Below are 20,251 nucleotides of genomic sequence, written 5' to 3'. Positions count from 1 at the left end.
ACATAGTGTACTCGAGGGCATCGATGGGGGTGACACTTTTACGTGTGATTTCCGCACTATACACGTAGTAGATTAACCGCTAACCAAATTTAGCGGCACTGAAAACGACACAACGAACCAATCAACCTATCCTTTCTTTTATCCTAGCCCAGCCGTGCTGAATCATCACTGTTTGCAACTCGAGACACACCGAATATATGGTACGGCATAGCCCACAGTTCTGTCGGTATCTACGGTAGCTCGGGGATTGGAAAGACCCCCGACGAGCTCGAACCCGAGTTCATTTCCGGTTTCGCCTCCTACCTCCAACAACAAGCTCAAGCAGCGACAATGAAGTTATTGGCCCAGACCCTGACGGCGGCGGCGCTCCTCGCAACTGGTGTTGTCGCGCTCCGAGACGGTGTAATGATTAGCGAGACCTATGGCGGGCCGCACGGAAACAAGTACTCGGACATGGACAAGGTGAGCCCAGGTCAAAGCGTTAAGTCCATTACCATTCGCACTGGCGAGCGCGTGAACGGCGTCGGCATCAACTTTGTCAGCCCCGATGAGGTGCCATACGATCTGTACCACGGCGGCGGCGGCGGTCGTGCCACCACCCTCACTCTGGGCGAGGGTGAGTATGTGACGGGCATCGAGGCTCACTGGGGTGAGTACCACAGCCACACGCGCGTCCGGTTCATCGAGTTCACCACCAACAAGAACAACCGCATCTCTGGGGGGACCCGAGCGACCAAGATTGGAGCTGACCACGCTGAAGCCGGCTATCAGTTGGGTGGGTTCTTTGGTACCGATGGAAAGGAACTTGACTCGGTTGGTGCTATCTGGACGAGGATTTCCACTGCTCAGGAGACCACTGCTCCGGTGACCACGACGGCGCCGCCAACTTCCTCCTCCGGATCTGAAGTAAGCGCGTCTTAGCTGGCTGTTGGTCGGTCGGTTCATTTCAGACAGAACTTTGCATGTGACAGATCTCGCTGTGAAGGTGCTGCCAGGTTAGGAGGGGTGGCACGTGAGTTACTGCTGGTGGGTGTGTAGTATGCATAGGACTCCTGCTCTACTCCATGCTACAAAGCAGTAGAAGTACGAGCTTACAAGTCAGCTGTAACTACCACGATATACGTATTCACTCTCCATAATACTCTCAACATCGCATTTTGTCCTTCCAGTGCGACCTCATTTCTCGCGTTTGTTGGTCCTCCATTGATATTGCTGACCTCGCTGGTATAGTACTACATCTACTGGTGGTTTGGCTCGCGCGTGGTTACCTCTCGCGCACTGGTGATTCACTAGTGCTGAGTGTGCCGCCATCGCAGCGTTTTCGTTTGTTGTCTGTTTGTGGATTAACCTGCAGCTATTGACGACGCCAAATTGGCGTGCCCGATGACATCTTATAAGTACCCTTCAGCGAGAAAATAAAAAACTTGTGTATTCACGTTAATTTGTGCAATTCATGTCAGTTGGATCGTGGCCTTGGGGAGTTTGTGTCCATCAAAGTTGGTACGCTTGCCCTTCGGCAGCTCTTGCCGGAGGACCTCGGGCCCCTTCTCAATATTGTAGTGGTCAAGCTTCACACGTGACGCATACGTCTTGGATCCTTCAGAGCTCGCGGTGCTGTTCATCATCTTGTGGAAATAACCGTACGGCGTGCTCTCATACACGCCCTTGGACCAGAGCTTCACGTCCAGATTGTCTGCGCGGCCGGCATACTGCTCATTCATCACAGGACGATCTCCCACGCTTTCGTTGGACATGTTGGCGCCGTCCCGAGCGATAGCGTCCTCTTCCTCCCGTCGGCGAATCACTCGCTTCGCTGGGTCGTCCACTTTGGCTCGATGGTTCAGGAACTTGGCGTCGCTCAGCGGGTTATACTCGCTTTCGATAATGATATCACGAAAGAGCCCGCCCTTCTTGTTAGTGATATCCAGGAACTTTTGGTACGCTTCCGCCCTTTCGGCACTTCGCTGCTTGCCGTCCATGGCCTGAACTTTATTCAGGATCGGGTCATTGAGCTTGTGGTAAACCTCTGTGGTCCACTCCTCATGCATGCGGGAAAACTGCCGAGTCTTGGATTGCTGCTGCAGCTCCAGCTTCTCGTGTAGCTCCTTCGCGAGTATTTTACCATCCTACATCGCAAAAGCTAATTAATCGGAAAAATTAACGTAGTTTGGTCAAGGACTAATACCTCGACGTCCTGCTGCAACTTCAAGTATCGTCCTTCCTTCTTGCTTTTCTGTCGCTGCAAGTTCTCGGCGATGGTCTCGGCGAGTTTCTTTTCCATTGCTTCCTGCTCCTTCATGTAGAGCTCGTGTTTCATGGCCATGCGTTTCTACATGAAAGCTTCATCAGTTTCCCGTCATGGAATGAGAAAAACTCTAAGGATTTTACCATGTGCGTCTCCTTCGACAGAGCGGAGGCGGTCATTTTACTGCTGGCATTTGTAGACGGGGAGACCGTCGACCGTGATCTACGACGCACAGCAATTATAAGTAAGATACGGCAGCTTCAACAACGGAAGAAAATAACCGTGCTCAGCCTACTTCGACGACAGAGACGAGCTGCTCAAGGCACTTTGACGGAGCTCTTCGAAGTGCTCCGAGTTATGAACTCGGATGTTCATGCTGGTCAAGCGAGTATGGCCTCTTGGTTCCACGACTACAGAACAGCCAAATGATCAGCGTGCCCGAGGTCTTGAACGTTCTGGGGTCAGAACGCGAGCTAATGATACACTTGAAGCGCTCGAAAATAGCCGATGGTCTAGCCAAAGCTGACGTCGCTCTTAGCAACCTCTGAAATAGTACAATGCCGATGTCCTAGCTACATACCAAACCCATCGATAAGAAGACATCAACGAGAATAATCCACACTAGGTTAGCGTTGTTGCTATTGCACCAGCCTTCGTGGCAGCAATGTAATGCAGTCGCCCGCAGTTTTCGTCTCCGGATGCCCCGACAAGCGAATGCTACCTATGACTGGGTTCGCAAGACTTACGGCAAGGCGGCACACGAAGCCGAGCCGAACCGAGCTCAAACCTCGAAGCAATCCTTGGGGGCGTTATCGTCTGCATCCCACCCCTGCGACAGAGGCTGGCAAGGCCAGTCGAACCTGTCTCCGTCAACAAGCTGAACAATTTCCAGCTTACACCGTCTTAGCACTTCGTTTTCGTTGCAAAAAGGCAAAGCCCTCGCCACGAAGCTCCAAGTGGGAGTTCAATATGTATCCTAGCAACCAGAATAGTGCGCAGCCTTCGATGGTCGGCACTTGCAGTGCAAGTTGCACTGCCTCCCATTTCGTCTGTTTGTACCGCCAAGTCATGCCACGGAAGTACATGTAGGATTCAGTGGGTCACAGGGCACAGTATATATAACCAATTGTAACCTGGGCCACGTGTGCGTTCTCGAATTCCCAGTGCCACACAAAGCAGCAGTTAAGCTGGAGAAGGACGAAATTCCCCTACATTTATATGTACATTATATATGGGGCTCCTTGTTGAGGCAACTATTGTCATGCTTTTACATGTATTATAATAGCTAGTACGGAGGCTGGGTTTACCAAGGCAACGACGCGCGGTTCACGTCTCAACTTGCACAAAGCTCCGACTCGGTCCTTAGTTGGTCGACTATCACAATGATCTGGTGGTTAAACCGAGGTAATCCGTGATAGATAGGATACTGAATTCCCATTCCAACAAATTCGACAGTGGAATAAATAAATATGACACCCTGTCTACAATTACCGATCCTCGTTTTTATGATTCGTATCGTTTTCCTCCGCAGCTCGCTCACTCGTCAATCAACCAAGACAAGCTCGATGCCCCGACGTGACTAGCATGACAGCCCGTACGCAGCAGCTGCGCCAGCACATTGAGGCGTTGATCCGCCGAGACGCCGCCAAGCGCTCGCTGGCCGTGGACGAGCGCGCGCTGCGCCGCCGCGTGGACGACTACTACCTGCCCATGTTCCGCTGGACGACGGAGGTCGTGGAGGCCGCGCAGCAGAAGCAGGGCGACGCCAAGCGCTGCGTTTGCATCGGCCTGAGCTGGCGGCCTCCGTTTACATGCAGGAGGCGCTGGCGCTCATGGGCACGAAGTGCGCCGTCATGTCGCTGGACGACGTCTACTCGAAGTACGAGCAGCAGGTGGCGCTCGCCAAGGCCAACCCTGGCAACCCGCTGCTCCAGGTGCGTGGGTGATATAATTGCTCGTAAGCTTAGTGCGAGAGGTGGCACTGACTTTGCTGTACTACTTACTGGGGCGTGTTGCAGTACCGAGGAAACCCGGGCACGATGGACGTGCCATTCCTGATGGACTTGGTTCGCGAGTGCAAGACTTCCACCGCCGAGATCGCTCTGCCACGCTACGACAAGTCGCAGCACAATGGCCGCGGCGATCGAGCGCCTCTTTCCGAGTGCAGCACTTGGCACGCTTCCATAATGGATGGAAACGGAATAAATTATTATAAGACGTTTCTGCCTGAAGTCAACAACTGTAGTGTTCATGTACTAACCCAGACACCAGTGCAGCGAATTCCACTGTCCGTCAAACGCAGCTTTCGTCCGATCGTCGCGACGCGACGAGAGAGTTCTCGGCTCTTGTCCGGCACAGCGGTCGACATTTCGCAAATAAATAGCGTTGGACCATGCTTCTAGCTCCCAACACACTCTGGCCACCTCACGGACAGACTGGTTGAGTGTCATCTTTCTTTTCGCTAAAAAAGAACCCGGGCTCTTTGTGAATACATATATATTAATATATGTATTAAAATACACGCCTGTGGAGCTCGCGGTTTGAAGGAAATTATCTTCTCAATCTCCTTATTTTTTTGCGGGACGTTTAGTGTGAGCGCAATATGATGTGTTCGTCGTTCCTACCTTCATACATAAACATTGATTGGTTATACAGTAGTGCAGTAAAAACCAGGCGGGTGTCACAGTTTCTTGCATGTGAACCACCCGATAAAGCGCAAAAACGCGAGTATTAGCGCATAGCACGTCTTTCGCTGCGTCTTTCACAACTGCATTCGAACCCCACCCCAAAATGATAAAAATTGAGCGAGTTATGGGCCGCATAGGGGTGGTCCTACAATTTTGACGCGCACTGCGTCATAAAGCGCACTTGGTATTAGCCAATACCGCGGTACCCTTTACTACTTGCAATCTCAAGACATTCTATACTTAATAAACAAAGTGATGATAACCACAACCCATGCAGACCAGATAAGCCTTATCAGTTCGATTACGCGGCATTAACGTAGAACGGAGAAGTACGTAATCTTGGATTTGCTTTGATCTAGGGATCTGTTCGTCGTTCCTACAAACTGTAGGACCTACTGTATTAATAGACTATGTGTATGTATGTAGGAATCCTACATACACACACATAGATTCGGTAATAGTGCAGTAAAAACCAGGCGAGTATCACAATACAGATGGTCGTTGAGAACACAGGACCTCTGACGCAACACCGCTTCAAGGTCTACACAATATTAATAAACGATGAACAATGATAAGAAGTTGCGAGGCTCCGCTCGACACGTACACCATCACTGCCTTCTGTGCTACGGTGGCGATGCTTCTGCGTGTATACTGGCACGGGCGAGCACACTGCGGTTCGCGCCTACTGTGGCTCCGACGGACAGTACAGTAATACAAAACCCGACTAAGAAGAACTGTACCACATCACCGCTGCTCGAGTCCACATTCGTCGGACTAGCTGCGTCAGTGAAGACGACGAGTTCTGTGCAGTTACCTAGGTATCTTACCAGTCGTTGCTGCGCTTCTTACCTTTGTGGAGCAAACGGAATTTTTTATGCAAATTACGTGGTTGAATGGAGGTGCTATCCAGGCCATAAGAAGGGATAACCCATTGGACAGGTGCTGTTTGAGCTGGTTGTTGTGCTGAAGTCACTGGGGCAGGTCTAGTGCCTATGAGCCAATCGTTACATGAGCACAAAAAAGGCAGTTTTGTTCCCTCCCATTCAACCACGAGACACGCGAGCACAAGAGCAGTTCAGGCAGGCGAAAATACGCGAGTAGATTTTGCTCGTGTCTTCGCTCTTCGATTGGTCAATAATATGATACACAGTGTGAAGTTTCGGCGAAAATTACGGCTGAATGGCGTAAATTAAGTCATGATCTTGGGGTCATCACCAATTTGGTCTTGCTGGACGACGGATTTGGTCTCTGGCTTCTCAGTATCGCGAAATATTGCGAATGACAGTCAATCCAAAAACGTGTTGTTTCAACCAACGGTCTGACCCAAACACGAGCACTTTGAGAGACAAAAATGGGGCCGGTTTCCCCCGCTCAAAGCGATCAGTGAGGTTGACAAAAAACGAGAAGCGTCTCCCGAAGTTTTGAAGGAAACTGTTTCCTCGTTGCTTCAAGGTACCAGTAAGATCATCCGTGCCACAGCTGTTGAGGATAGACCGGTTGCTCCAAATGCGGCCGCATATTCGTTCTCAACCGGTACGGCCGCATTGCACATAACTGTGCGATGCGGTGCGTCTGCATAGGTCCGGTAGAGAATGGACCTTAGAAATCAATAGCCAGGCCTCTCAAAATTAGGCAGAAATACCTACCTACCTAATTTGACCTCGATTAGGCATTTTGGGAAAAGTCTAAATAGGTAGTTCTTAAGTAGTTCGATACAAATGGCTCAAAAATCCAAATTAGGCATGGACGTGGTATACTTTATTCAAGTGAATTGTCTTAGCTACATGGACTCCTAGCGACGCGATCAGCTAGATCGAGCAAAAAGAAGTACTGCAGCGACTGGAGTTGGCCTTCCATTGCATAGTTGGTCAGAGCTGTTCTCTGCGGGTTCTTGACGGGGATCCATTTTTGTCGCTGCTGTAGAGGGGTGATTTTAGTTTGCACAAGGGTAGTGTTGACACAGCTGTTTGCACCAGTGACTTAGGCAGTGGTGCGGTCTGTTGGTCTCAACGAGCACCCTTCTTAGACCCTCGCCTTGATCCTTTTGTCTTCCCCATTCGTGCTAGGAGGTGGAGATCGCCGGCAGGTGGAATGCACAGGCAGCGACGCGAATAGACTGCGAGCTAGGGTGGTTTCAGGCATGTCCGCAATTAGGTATTTTGAAAAAAATAGGATTAGGCATTTTGCACTTTCCCTTCACACACTACCTAATTTTGAGAGGCCTGACTATAGCCGCAGCATGAATTCAGATCAACTGTCGATTCAGTGTTCGATAACGATCTTGTACCGTGTCCTATCACCTGATGTTTTTGCGTCTAGTTCTCACGCATTTCTTGCAAACATGTACCTACTGACCCGCCCCCCCCCACACACAATTTGCGTGTATTTAACTTGAATTCTACCCTCGCTAGGATGCACTGGCATACAGACAACGACGAAAATATCCGGCATGACTGAATGCCATCCTAGATAGTATTGCGACTCCACAGTGGCGACATCAAAATCCGGCACCAGAAAATAAAGCTGTACGAATGGCCATAATATTACTTTTCGTTCAGAGAAAATCCAAGATTTACATATGACAGCACAGAAACGGAGCCATTTTAAGCATTTTTGCTCATCAAATCCCTAATGAGGTGTTTAAATTGGTTAATAATTTGACAGCCAAAGTACATAGTATCACTCTGGCTACCGGATTTTTGTGTTGCCGGGTTGTTCCGTCGTTGTCTGTACATGTATGTGTGCTGTTCCCAACATCATAGTATATGTACAGTAGTGTTGCATGGACTGCCAATATTTGTGTGATCAGTAAGAAGTTCTTCATACTATGATTCATACTTCGAAGTGCAAAGCAGTGTTGCAAAACCTTTATCAGCGGTTGCGAGTTTCGTCAGATGCATGTAATACTGCGTTCACATAGTGTACTCGAGGGCATCGATGGGGGTGACACTTTTACGTGTGATTTCCGCACTATACACGTAGTAGATTAACCGCTAACCAAATTTAGCGGCACTGAAAACGACACAACGAACCAATCAACCTATCCTTTCTTTTATCCTAGCCCAGCCGTGCTGAATCATCACTGTTTGCAACTCGAGACACACCGAATATATGGTACGGCATAGCCCACAGTTCTGTCGGTATCTACGGTAGCTCGGGGATTGGAAAGACCCCCGACGAGCTCGAACCCGAGTTCATTTCCGGTTTCGCCTCCTACCTCCAACAACAAGCTCAAGCAGCGACAATGAAGTTATTGGCCCAGACCCTGACGGCGGCGGCGCTCCTCGCAACTGGTGTTGTCGCGCTCCGAGACGGTGTAATGATTAGCGAGACCTATGGCGGGCCGCACGGAAACAAGTACTCGGACATGGACAAGGTGAGCCCAGGTCAAAGCGTTAAGTCCATTACCATTCGCACTGGCGAGCGCGTGAACGGCGTCGGCATCAACTTTGTCAGCCCCGATGAGGTGCCATACGATCTGTACCACGGCGGCGGCGGCGGTCGTGCCACCACCCTCACTCTGGGCGAGGGTGAGTATGTGACGGGCATCGAGGCTCACTGGGGTGAGTACCACAGCCACACGCGCGTCCGGTTCATCGAGTTCACCACCAACAAGAACAACCGCATCTCTGGGGGGACCCGAGCGACCAAGATTGGAGCTGACCACGCTGAAGCCGGCTATCAGTTGGGTGGGTTCTTTGGTACCGATGGAAAGGAACTTGACTCGGTTGGTGCTATCTGGACGAGGATTTCCACTGCTCAGGAGACCACTGCTCCGGTGACCACGACGGCGCCGCCAACTTCCTCCTCCGGATCTGAAGTAAGCGCGTCTTAGCTGGCTGTTGGTCGGTCGGTTCATTTCAGACAGAACTTTGCATGTGACAGATCTCGCTGTGAAGGTGCTGCCAGGTTAGGAGGGGTGGCACGTGAGTTACTGCTGGTGGGTGTGTAGTATGCATAGGACTCCTGCTCTACTCCATGCTACAAAGCAGTAGAAGTACGAGCTTACAAGTCAGCTGTAACTACCACGATATACGTATTCACTCTCCATAATACTCTCAACATCGCATTTTGTCCTTCCAGTGCGACCTCATTTCTCGCGTTTGTTGGTCCTCCATTGATATTGCTGACCTCGCTGGTATAGTACTACATCTACTGGTGGTTTGGCTCGCGCGTGGTTACCTCTCGCGCACTGGTGATTCACTAGTGCTGAGTGTGCCGCCATCGCAGCGTTTTCGTTTGTTGTCTGTTTGTGGATTAACCTGCAGCTATTGACGACGCCAAATTGGCGTGCCCGATGACATCTTATAAGTACCCTTCAGCGAGAAAATAAAAAACTTGTGTATTCACGTTAATTTGTGCAATTCATGTCAGTTGGATCGTGGCCTTGGGGAGTTTGTGTCCATCAAAGTTGGTACGCTTGCCCTTCGGCAGCTCTTGCCGGAGGACCTCGGGCCCCTTCTCAATATTGTAGTGGTCAAGCTTCACACGTGACGCATACGTCTTGGATCCTTCAGAGCTCGCGGTGCTGTTCATCATCTTGTGGAAATAACCGTACGGCGTGCTCTCATACACGCCCTTGGACCAGAGCTTCACGTCCAGATTGTCTGCGCGGCCGGCATACTGCTCATTCATCACAGGACGATCTCCCACGCTTTCGTTGGACATGTTGGCGCCGTCCCGAGCGATAGCGTCCTCTTCCTCCCGTCGGCGAATCACTCGCTTCGCTGGGTCGTCCACTTTGGCTCGATGGTTCAGGAACTTGGCGTCGCTCAGCGGGTTATACTCGCTTTCGATAATGATATCACGAAAGAGCCCGCCCTTCTTGTTAGTTGTAATGGGGTTACACGAGGGATTACCCTTTCGGTGTAGCTTATACAAGGGTTAACCCTGGATGAAGTACGGCCGCGGCCGCGGGCCAACCATTAGGAATGAACTAGAGCTAGTTATAGCTGATAGTGAAGTGCAGATACTTGCACCTTAGGCGGCGAAGCAGCAGTAAAGAAGTCAATACAGGTTGCCTTTTGCAAGGAAGTCTCTGTGACTTGTTCTGAGCGGGTCCTCGGATAGGACCCTGCTGGACTCTCGGAGTCGTTAAACCTTCCTCTGTGCAAGGAGCTACGGAAGACCCGCAGCACTTGGTAGCACTTGTATTCAACCCCTCACCTGAGTCTATCAGACCGTACCTCTGTGAGGATGAAGCAAGCTGCGTTCGCGAACCTGGCCCCAGGCCAACAGCAGGCGCTTAAAAAGCTGGTGCCCCTGTTGGGCCAGGAGGGCGTAGTGCACCTTGCCTCGCAATGCCCGGACGCAATTAACGCGCGTCTGGAGGCGTTCTCAAGTTATCAGAATGCTCTGCTGGAGCACATCCAGCAACTGATGAGCGCGACGACACCTACGATGGTGTCGTCCGCCCCGCAGGGCGGGTCGTTTAGACCCAAACCACTCATCTTGAGTGTCAAGACGTTTGAAAGTCTAGAAGGAGAAAATCTCTTACTCTGGATTCAAGAGGTCGAGATGGTCATGCGCTCCACCCTGCTTCAATCGGAGCACCAGCGCGTAGCGCTTGCCATCTCCAAGCTCAGTGGACGAGCACGTGAGTGGGCGCTTACAAGCGGTTTGTCGGTGGACCAAGCCTTCCCGACATGGTATGGGCTCAAGCGACAGCTCTCGCGAGTGTTCTCGCCACCGATCCACGCGTACAACGTACGCTCCAAGTTCTTGACCACCCGCCAAGGGAAGAAGGATTTAGTGGACTGCGTCCAAGAGCTGCGCACGCATTGCGTGTATGTTCGCTGAGCCTCTGCCAGAGTCGGTCACCGTCACGGTGTTCATGATGGATGGTCTTCGGACCGGAGTGGCTCGCACGGAAGTCTTCCGCAGCCGCCCTACCTCCTTTGAGGAAGTCGTTGCCGTGACATTGAATGCCGAGTACAACTTCAAGTCGGCTCGCGTGGGCTGGAACGCGGCACAGACGAGCATGTCGGCTGGCCTCGAGCCCATGGACCTCAGCTACGCTGAAGACGAAGAAGCTGATCCTCGAGCAGCTGAGCAGCGCCGTGGTATTCGCAGGTGCTTCACCTGCGGAAGCACCGACCACTTAAGGCCAGGTTGTCCGCTGCGTAAGCCGCAATATGGTCGCTCAAGCCGAAGCACCGCTTCGGACCGGATATCTGGTTCGTCGCGGGGAAACGGCGACACCCAGTAGGCGCGGGGCGGCCTGCTGGGGACGAACTAAGTTCTATTGAGCCTCAGCGAAGTGAAGATCAGCAGGGCCCCGCCCCGAAAAGAGCCGTACTCTCTAGCACGGAAAGGAAATGCAAGCCGGGCTTGCTAGTCGTCCAAGCGACTGTGAAGGGCTTTGAAACGCCCTGGACGGTCCTGATTGATTCGGGGGCGTCTGGCAATTACGCCAGGCGATCCACGGTTGATGGAAGCCAGATGTATGCTCAGGCGCTGCGAGCGCGCACGTGTGACATTGTCACTGTCCGTCTAGCGACGCGCACTCGTGTCACGGTGCCCAAGGTCCCCATGGATTTGGGCGTGAAGTTCCTTGACTTTGACAGCTCGGAACGCTGTCTAGTCTTGGACTTGAATTCAAGGTATGACCTCATCCTTGGTATGGCGTGGCTGGAACGCCACGAGCCATGGGTCGACTGGAGGTCGAAGACGTTAGGGGTTACGCGTTTCTCTCCTGGTGGAGCTTGGCGAGTCATGAAACCATCTCTGCTAGGACGCAGAAGCGCTTTTGGCGTGAGCACTGAACCGAGTCGGTCAACGTGATTGATATCCGAGTTTCCGAGTTGATGGACACTGAGTGTGTCGAGAGGGAGCGTTCCGAGCGTGGCTCGGGCGCTGAACGTGGTGCGGCACAACTTCCGCTAAGCGGTGATAGCCAGGAGGGCGAGGCACTGCTGCGTGCTAGTGAAAGCAGAGTCAGCGTGATGCCGAGGGGCCGTGGGCGATGCCCGGCTGAAGCAAGTGGAGCGGCACTACATCCGCTGAGCAGGAGCGTGCCTGAGGGCGACGCCTCGCTGCGTGCCAGCGACGGCGCGGTCGGCATGACGCCGAGGAAATGTGGGGAGGCACATAATCCACTGAGTGGAGGCTGTCGATCGAGCAGCTCTTCGCTGGGTGTCGGTCGAGACACCGGAGCTCTTCCAGAGCTGACAGGTTTACAACACCTAGCGCTGGTTTGGGCGCGGAGTCGAAGGTGCCTTCGAGACAGACCACGTCTGCGAAGAGGAGGCAGCGGCGCCGTGCGCTGGCTGCGAGGCGCAAGGCGTCTGAACTCGCACGAGTTGAGAATGAATAGTGTGTCGCGCGGCATGGCTCCACGCGAGAGCGAGCAGCTCGACACACTTGTGATGGGCGACGTCGACGGGAACATCAGTCTCGGCGCCCTGCCCGCGCTCGAGGCTCTCTTGGGGGCAGGATGAGATGTCCTTGGCCGAGTTCGGCGAAGCCCTGAAGGTTGGCGAATTGACCGAGGTGGTTGTGATACGGTCTGAAGAAGAATTAAACTCGTCCTCGCTTCTTGATGAAACTGTCCTCGAGGACACCAAGAAGGCGCTGAATGCGCGTAGCGGGTCCGCGGTCCTGAAGGACACTTCGGACCCCTTCTACCAGGTGGTAAAGGAGTACCAAGATGTGGTCTCCAAGGACCCGCCCTCGGGGCTCCCTCCAGATCGAGGAGTACGTCACGAGATTGATCTTGTTCCCGGAACGAAATACTGCATGACAAGGCAGTGGTCTTTACCGAAGGAGCAGTATGACGTCATTAACGCGTTCCTCCGTGCGAAGTGCGAGGCAGGCATGGTGCGCGAGAGCAAGTCTACGCACTCTACCCCTCCTTCTGTGTCAGAAAGCCGAATGGCAAGTGGCGCATCGTGCATGCTTTTAACAAGCTCAACGCCGCCACCATTCCGGCGCAGACGCCGATCCCGAGGAAGGCCGTCCTTCAGAACAACATGATGGGCTGCTCGATGTACAGTGCGCTCGACTTGGTCGATGGATATTATCAACTGCTCCTGCGAGCAAGTGACATACCTCTCACGGCTGTGAGTACTCCGAGCGGGATGCTCTGGGAGTGGCTGGTCATCCCCTACAACTAACAGAGTCTTCGGTGTGTCTGTCTCCTGTTCGTCGTATCCCGCCCTTGCGGCATCAGTCTGCCGTAGCGCATCGCCCTACGGCCCTGCATTAGCGCATTAGTAACCTGCCCTATGGCATCTCACCATCTTCCGGACTGCCTTATCTTTGCCCGAAATTACAACGCATAGCCATGCGTTATTTTTATTCGTGCTGTGATTGGCCGATTTTGCGTCAGCGCTCACATTTCCTTTTTTGAATTCCGCGCGCGGCGGAGCGAGGAAGCGCTCGGACGTCGGGCGCCGCTGCGAGCCCCACAGGACGCGAGCGCCGCACATCGACAACGGTGCGCTGCGTCCGCGACATAGCAACCAGTACATGCGCGTTATAGCGCCCTAACGTAAATAGAGGGCGACCTTCTGGGCGTGAGCTAAATACATAATATATTATTACTGCTCTGTGATTGGCCGAAACCCTCTCTGTTAGAATACATTGCTATTCGGCGTGCCACACACATTTCGCGGTACAGCGCGCGAAATACAAGACGTGCGCTGGACAGGGGTGTGTCTGGACCTTCGAGCACGTCCCACACGACCTTCAAGCACGTTGGACCTTCAATCATGCTGGACATTCGAGCACCGAACGCGATCGCGTCGTAGTGGAGCGAGCTGGAACAGCGAGCGTAACGGGTTGTGACGACCAGTAGATCAAGTAGTAGAGCGAGCTGGCACAGCGAGCGGAACGGGTTGGGATGAACGGTATGGCAAGTAGTGGAGCGAGCTGGCACAGCGAGCGTAACGGGTTGAGACGAATAGTAGGCTAAGTAGTGACGAGAGCTGGAACAGCGAGCGGAACGGGTTGAGGCAAGCAGTAGGCTAAGTAGTGGAGCGAGCTGGCACAGCGAGAGTAACGGGGTACGACGAACGGTAGGTCAAGAAGTGGAGCGAGCTGGAACAACGAGCGTAACGGGTTGTGACGACCAGTAGATCAAGTAGTAGAGCGAGCTGGCACAGCGAGCGGAACGGGTTGGGATGAACGGTATGGCAAGTAGTGGAGCGAGCTGGCACAGCGAGCGTAACGGGTTGAGACGAATAGTAGGCTAAGTAGTGACGAGAGCTGGAACAGCGAGCGGAACGGGTTGAGGCAAGCAGTAGGCTAAGTAGTGGAGCGAGCTGGCACAGCGAGAGTAACGGGGTACGACGAACGGTAGGTCAAGAAGTGGAGCGAGCTGGAACAACGAGCGTAACGGGTTGCGACCAACAGGAAGTGAAGTAGTGGAGCGAGCTGGCATAGCGAGCGTAACGGGTTGAGACGAACAGTAGGCTAAGTAGTGACGAGAGCTGGAACAGCGAGCGGAACGGGTTGAGGCAAGCAGTAGGCTAAGTAGTGGAGCGAGCTGGCACAGCGAGCGTAACGGGTTGGGACGAACAGGAAGTCAAGTAGGGGAGCGAGCTGGTACAGCGAGTGGAACGGGTTGCAACGAACGGTATGGCAAGTAGTGGAGCGAGCTGGCACAGCGAGCGTAACGGGTTGCAACGAACTGTACACCCTCCGGAGCGAAGCGGAGGGGGGCTATGGCAAATAGTGGAGCGAGCTGGAACAGCGAGCGTAACTGCCTATGACTAACCACACCCACCGCCGCGAAGCGGCGGCGATCGGCTAGTGCCCCAGGGGTTGTCGAATGCGCCGGCGATGTTCAACCGTCTAGTGACGCAGTTGCTCCGACCCCATCGGGCGTACGCACAAACGTACTTTGACGATATCTTCGTCCACAGTCGTGCAGAGCACGGGAAAACTGGCGTGGAGAACCACGTGAAGCACCTGCGAGCGGTGCTCGAGTGCATGCGCACGAATAAGCTGTACGCTAACAGTGATAAAAGCATCTTCGGCGCAGAGGATATACCCTTCTTGGGGTGCTTCATTGGGAAGCGAGGCCTGCGGGCCGACCCAGTCAAGGTCAACACCATTGTTGACTGGCCGGTTCCCATAAACCAGAAGGATCTTCTCAAGTGGCTTGGCCTCGCCAATTACTTACACAAGTACAGCGAGAATTACGCTGGGATGGCTCGGCCATTGTCTAACCTTCTGAAGAGGGATGCGGACTGGCGTTGGGATGCCTAGCATCACGATGCGTTGACGGCTATTAAAGCTAGCCTGCTTCAAGCGCCTATTTTGGCTTTGCCAGACCCCGCTCGTCCGTTTAGTGTCGTCTGTGACGCTTCGGACTTTGCCATTGGCGGTGCCCTGCTGCTTCAAGCTGATGCCGAGGGCGCGAGCGCGTGGTCGCGTTTGAGTCTCGCCAGCTTAAGGTTGCTGAGAAGAACTATCCAGTTCATGACAAAGAGCTACTTGCGATGAAGTATCCGCTCGTCAAGTTCAGGGTCCACCTGTTAGGGCTCTCAGCCGTTCGTGGTCTACATGGATCACGCGTCGTTACGCACTGCGACTCAGCCGCCTCACCTCTCGCAGAGAATGGCCAGGTGGCTGTCCTTCTTTGCGGAATACAACTTCGAGGTGAAGTATAAGCAAGGCAGGCAGAATGTCCTCGCGGACGCGCTGTCGTGCAGACCGGACTATGAGCTCGCTCACGTCGCGACGGTGGCTTCGTCACTACCGGATCTAATCCGAGCGGCTTACACCAAGGATTGCACTTGTGTCGCGTTATAGAAGGCTCTGGGGAGCAAGGGGTTTGAAGACTCGGACATTGGGTTGTCGGCGCGTGGAAGGTGCGCCCAGGGTGGCGCACGCGTGGGACACCCGAGTGTGTCCCGCTCTAGAGTTTGTGGAGATTTGGATACCCGGCAACGTATAACCCCACAGGTTCGGAGGCGCTTGCAGCGCCCAGTCCGACCGCCGGCCTTGTTTGACCGTGGGTATCCCGACAGAGGGAGCCAAGAGCCCTCGGTGAACGTATCCCGAGGTGCCACCCGCCTGGACGGGGCCGGAGCATCCATCGACATCAACCACAGCCCAAAACAAGAAGACACCCATCCACCAACACCCAAGAGAAATATCGACACCCCGAAGGAAGATACCATCCAGGTTGCAGAGCTGAAGAAGACGCCGAGCGAGCCACACTGAAGTTAAAGACCTCAAGCAGCGAGACTACGTGCAGCGCCCGAGCTCCTGGAGGCGCCCGCAACCTGAATTGGAGATTGGCCACTTGAGTGGAGAATGTTCCACCCGAATCGAAGACGCTCTACCTGAATGGACGAAGTTCAGGGTGAACAGCCCAAGGCCAACCCGAATTGATAATGGCCAACCCGAATGAAGGGATGCCAAGTTACTGCCAATGACATCAGCCCCAGGAACGTGCCTGGTCCGCGAAGACAGCGGCCAGGATGACGCCCAAGTGCCAGTTCCAAGCTTGACTTAAGTTCACTATGGAGAGCTAGCCGGACCGCGCCCGAAGTGTCGACGGTGCAGCAGATCCTGCCGTCAGGCCCCAAGTCCCTCCGACATCAAGTGATGTATGTGCGCTACCACACGCCCAGGCATACAAACCTCAAGAGATCCTGAAAAGGTGTGGAGAATTACGAAGAGACACGAGCAGAGGAGACCGCTGAAGAATCCAGAGTCCCTCAAGGTAATGAAGAAGATAGCCCAAGAAAAGAGATAGGAAAGAGAGATAAGATCAAACAGAGTTCGTTTTGCGTTCAAGAGCACAAGTGGTTCCTGTACATCCTAACCTTTGGACGCATCTCATCAAGAAGCGACGGCGCTGTGGCAAAACTAATCCCCCGCCCTGGACGGATTGCCTAACGGAAGGCCCAGGGGCGCGAGCGGTAACCGAAGGACGCTGAAGATCGCGTGCAGCAGACTCGCGTGGAATATCCAACCCAAGTCAGGTACCCCAAAAGCTATCGGTCCACTCGGACTGGTACACCTGTTTCATTTGACCAGTTGCGGTGTACCCCCCGGGTGTACATTCGCATTTCATATTCCTGTTTTAGGAGGTTGTAGCAATCGCCCCCTAGGATCCGATTGTAGATTGCGTGTGGTAGGACGGTACCTGTATAGTTCTCTCGACGTTTCGGGAGTGGTGCGCGTGGGGCATCCTGAATTGACCTGTGTTCAGGGTGCAACCCAATTACTGACAGGCTGCATATTGTGTGTACGAACTCTGTATTGATCTAGGTTATCTATTTTTGGAGAAGGTCTTTGCTCGTGATCTAACTCCTCATTCAGGACTCCCCAGACGTGCAGCGCCTGGAACTTCTCTGCGTTTCTGTATATTGATTCCGAATTGATAGCAATCGGTGTTCGGTTAACAAGCTCGGTCCGCCGGAGATAAACGACGCCTATTGGGATTGCACAAGGTCACACACCAACCGGGATACTCGATTTTCTATCGCGCATTTCGGGTTACCGTACGTTAGCCCCTCCCGAGTCTACGACTCGCGGAGTGTCTAGGGCATCGCTATACACCTGGACGAGAAAGGCGTTCATCCGCCTCGCCTCACATGACGTTCATACTTATGCGCAGTGCACAGGGTACTTGTTCTCAAACATCGTGACCAACTCAATTGACGAGGCGACCAAGGTCGTCGCGTTCATAAAGGGATTCGGAGATGGGCCCGTGTTGCCTCGTGTCAACCGCCCCTCTGGTCTCGGGCTTCCACTGAGGAAAATACCACCGAAGTGTTAGGCCATGAACAGACCCCCTCACAGGTGTATCCACTCCGGGCGAACAGCCATCCTGAATCGGCGGGCCTCCGGGCCCCTTCCCAGACTGGCGAACCTTCTTCGTTCAGTCCAAGCTCCAACTGTCAAGTCCCATTCCATTCGAGGCATCGCTCCTCGTCCACAACGCAAATTCCTCTCCTTCAAGCAACTCATGAGTGACTCCGCTGACACCGCTAGCCGGGCGTCTGATGGCGGCGCCCCTGCTCCCGGACCCGAGCAACTTTCGGGCGCCCCTCCAGTGGGAGGTGACGTTTCGGGCTCGGCCAGTGCGGAGGGTGACCGCGGCGCAACTTCCGGTTCGACGAGCACGGCGAGCGCGGGCGAAGAAGCTCAAGACACGCAAGGTCAAGGTGGCGGCGACAACGCGGGCGCGCCGAAGCAAGGCGACGGCGGCGAGCGCGCGCCGGAAACCAAGGGGGACAAACCGAACACAGCTCCGCAAGACAGTGGCAATGCGGGCGCGTTGGGTGGCAAGGGCGGCAAGTCCGGGAAGGACAAGCCGGGCAAGGCGCGTAGCGTTAAGTCAAGCCGCGGCTCAAGCAAGGGGCGTAGCGGCAAATCAAGCCGCAGCTCCAGTAAGGAGTGCAAACGCCGGGATGATGATGGGGGCTCTAAGCGCAAGGACAGCGCGGACGTGCCGTGCGCGAGCCTGAGCGGGGTGATGGCACCTCTCGCGTCGTCACTTACCAAGACCATGTACCAAGGCGAGCTGATCCTCCGGGATGAAGCGTCAGGCACCGGCCCAACCGCGCATCCGGCTCCGGCTGGTCAGATACCTCCCACTCGGGTGCCAATTCCTGGGGAGAGCGGCCGCACCTTCGTGGGCGTGCCGACTCGGGTCATGGATGTCCACCGAGATTACGTGGTCCGAGATGGTTTCGGCGGTCTGGAGTCAATCTGGACAACCCAGAACCTGTCCGACTCCGAGGTTTAGGCGCTGCAGGGACAGATCGACCTGGAAGTTGACGTCCGGCGCAACGCTCCGGTTCCTCGGACGACCGGCGGCCAGCATTCAGTGGCGGAGCTCCGGGACCTCTTGAGCGACATCGGCGCGCAACGCGAATTCGCATCTCTTCTCCAGCATTACGACATCGAAGACCTCGCACGCAAAGGCTTCGGTACCGCCACGCTTCTCAAGCGCACATTCAAGCACTACCAGGCGGTGCGTCAGCAGCTGGACTCGAGCGGTCTCAACGCGAGTCGAGCGCTGATTGGCATGGAACTTCAGAAGGTCGAGAGTAACGTCGCCCTCCTGAATCGCTTCTGGGACGACCAGTTCAAGGTGGCCAAGAGTCAGGTGGAGCAGGAGGCGAGCGACCACGCTCAAGCGTTCAAGCGCGCCGCACAAGCACACGCTCGGGAGGAGCAGGCTCTGCAACTCCGGATCGACGAGCTGTCGCGTGAAAATGATGACCTGCGCACGCACGCTCGGATGTTGGAGGACCGCCTCAAGGCTGGGTCGCTAAACGTCGGCAATGTGATGAACTTCCTGAACCGGCACAACACTCGAGTGGACGGCAACTGCCCTCGCCTGAAAGCACGCTTGGAATACGCCAAGGACAACCGCCTGCCTCCAGGTGGCTGGGCCACCCAGATCATGGTCAACGCAGTGGACGACTTCAGCGTGCTGCCTGGGCCATTCGCGGTGCAAGACGACGGGGACCCGACGAGGAAGAAAAGGAGGGCGATGACCACGACTCGAAAGAAGGGTCCAGGGACGCGCCTCTCGACTTCACTCAGGACTCGTCGGCTCCGTCCACGCCGCCTCAGCCTTCCAAGCCACGTATCTCCAAGCCATCCAGGTTATCCAATAAGTTTCAGGCGGGCAACTAGCAGCTCCGCCCGGATTCGTACGCTCCAGTCTCTGAGGACACGTTGGATCCGCTGACTCCATATGCAAGGACGGCTGCCGACGCTCGGGCGTCTCTCGTGGATCACGCCATGATCTGGGACAAGCAGCACTCGGACTTGCAATTCGCGATGCAGTCTGGTCTCGACTACCTGGGTGCGTTCGACTTGATCCAGGGGGACAACGTGGTGCACACTCGGTTCCACGCTCTGGATGTCACGGCAATGCTCGTCCGGATGATGTACTGGAGCAAGCTAAGGCAGACTCCGTGGACCAAGTTGGCACTTCGAGACGGCCGAGTCGTAGCTCGAGAGTCTAGATCACCCCCCTGTCCGCTGGCCAGCGCTCAAGAAGGTGCGCCTGGATGCCACCGCGGAAATCACGGAGGCACTGTACTCGGAAGTCGGCGGCGACGAGGGCGACGAGAGTCGAGACGAGACCTTTCAGGCGCACAAGCCGTTCGTGGCCAGGCTGGACGTCCGTACCACATCATCTCGGAAGGCCAAGCGTCGGGACAGCGTCACGTCAACCACTTCAAGTGCTTCTGAGTCGCAACATCCTGACTTTGCAGCTCCTCCGGCCAAGCGCGCACGTCCGAGCCGGGAGCGCTTTCAATCTCTGTTTGCAAGGAAGGAATACTCCGAATTGACGGCTGACGAGTTGTACATCGTGGATATTCCGGCTCGTGGCATC

General features: G+C 54.5%; 7 protein-coding genes across 7 annotated transcripts in view; 5 read left to right on the top strand and 2 right to left on the bottom strand.

Annotated features, from left to right (window-relative positions):
• Nucleotides 1-330: 330 nt before the first annotated feature.
• Nucleotides 331-905, top strand: IUM83_12549 (uncharacterized protein; the record flags this gene model as incomplete). The annotated part of the gene is made up of 2 exons (XM_067937181.1): nucleotides 331-775; nucleotides 850-905. 2 exons carry the CDS (start codon nucleotides 331-333, stop codon nucleotides 903-905), a joined length of 501 nt encoding a protein of 166 aa, XP_067785364.1.
• Nucleotides 906-1,451: 546 nt separating this feature from the next.
• On the bottom strand, nucleotides 1,452-2,620 carry IUM83_12548 (phosphatase PTC7 family protein; the record flags this gene model as incomplete). Its single annotated transcript, XM_067937180.1, has 4 exons — nucleotides 1,452-2,126; nucleotides 2,186-2,329; nucleotides 2,389-2,467; nucleotides 2,541-2,620. The coding sequence occupies 4 exons, from the start codon at nucleotides 2,618-2,620 to the stop codon at nucleotides 1,452-1,454; spliced, it is 978 nt and encodes a 325-aa protein (XP_067785289.1).
• Nucleotides 2,621-3,829: 1,209 nt separating this feature from the next.
• Nucleotides 3,830-8,751, top strand: IUM83_12547 (putative kinase; the record flags this gene model as incomplete). Its single annotated transcript, XM_067937179.1, has 5 exons — nucleotides 3,830-3,976; nucleotides 4,063-4,179; nucleotides 4,264-4,406; nucleotides 8,086-8,621; nucleotides 8,696-8,751. The coding sequence occupies 5 exons, from the start codon at nucleotides 3,830-3,832 to the stop codon at nucleotides 8,749-8,751; spliced, it is 999 nt and encodes a 332-aa protein (XP_067785288.1).
• A 546-nt stretch (nucleotides 8,752-9,297) lies between these two features.
• IUM83_12546 (phosphatase PTC7 family protein) lies at nucleotides 9,298-9,708 on the bottom strand (the record flags this gene model as incomplete). The annotated part of the gene is made up of 1 exon (XM_067937178.1): nucleotides 9,298-9,708. One exon carries the CDS (start codon nucleotides 9,706-9,708, stop codon nucleotides 9,298-9,300), a length of 411 nt encoding a protein of 136 aa, XP_067785315.1.
• Nucleotides 9,709-10,128: 420 nt separating this feature from the next.
• IUM83_12545 (Retrotransposon gag domain) lies at nucleotides 10,129-10,731 on the top strand (the record flags this gene model as incomplete). Its single annotated transcript, XM_067937177.1, has 1 exon — nucleotides 10,129-10,731. The coding sequence occupies one exon, from the start codon at nucleotides 10,129-10,131 to the stop codon at nucleotides 10,729-10,731; it is 603 nt and encodes a 200-aa protein (XP_067785287.1).
• Nucleotides 10,732-17,860: 7,129 nt separating this feature from the next.
• IUM83_12544 (uncharacterized protein) lies at nucleotides 17,861-18,643 on the top strand (the record flags this gene model as incomplete). The annotated part of the gene is made up of 1 exon (XM_067937176.1): nucleotides 17,861-18,643. The coding sequence occupies one exon, from the start codon at nucleotides 17,861-17,863 to the stop codon at nucleotides 18,641-18,643; it is 783 nt and encodes a 260-aa protein (XP_067785358.1).
• Nucleotides 18,644-18,664: 21 nt separating this feature from the next.
• The window catches only part of IUM83_12543 (uncharacterized protein), a gene marked incomplete at both ends in the record, with an annotated part of 57,514 nt that continues 55,927 nt past the window's right edge, over nucleotides 18,665-20,251 (top strand). Inside the window, 2 exons of the mRNA XM_067937175.1 lie at nucleotides 18,665-19,418; nucleotides 19,902-20,035. Coding sequence (XP_067785363.1) covers nucleotides 18,665-19,418; nucleotides 19,902-20,035 — 888 coding nt within the window. The remainder of the gene's footprint in view (nucleotides 19,419-19,901; nucleotides 20,036-20,251) is intronic.

This window comes from Phytophthora cinnamomi (genome assembly GCF_018691715.1).
Source record: "Phytophthora cinnamomi strain GKB4 chromosome Unknown Contig81, whole genome shotgun sequence".
Lineage (NCBI taxonomy): Eukaryota > Oomycota > Peronosporomycetes > Peronosporales > Peronosporaceae > Phytophthora > Phytophthora cinnamomi.
This window is presented reverse-complemented; position numbering and strand designations above follow the sequence as displayed.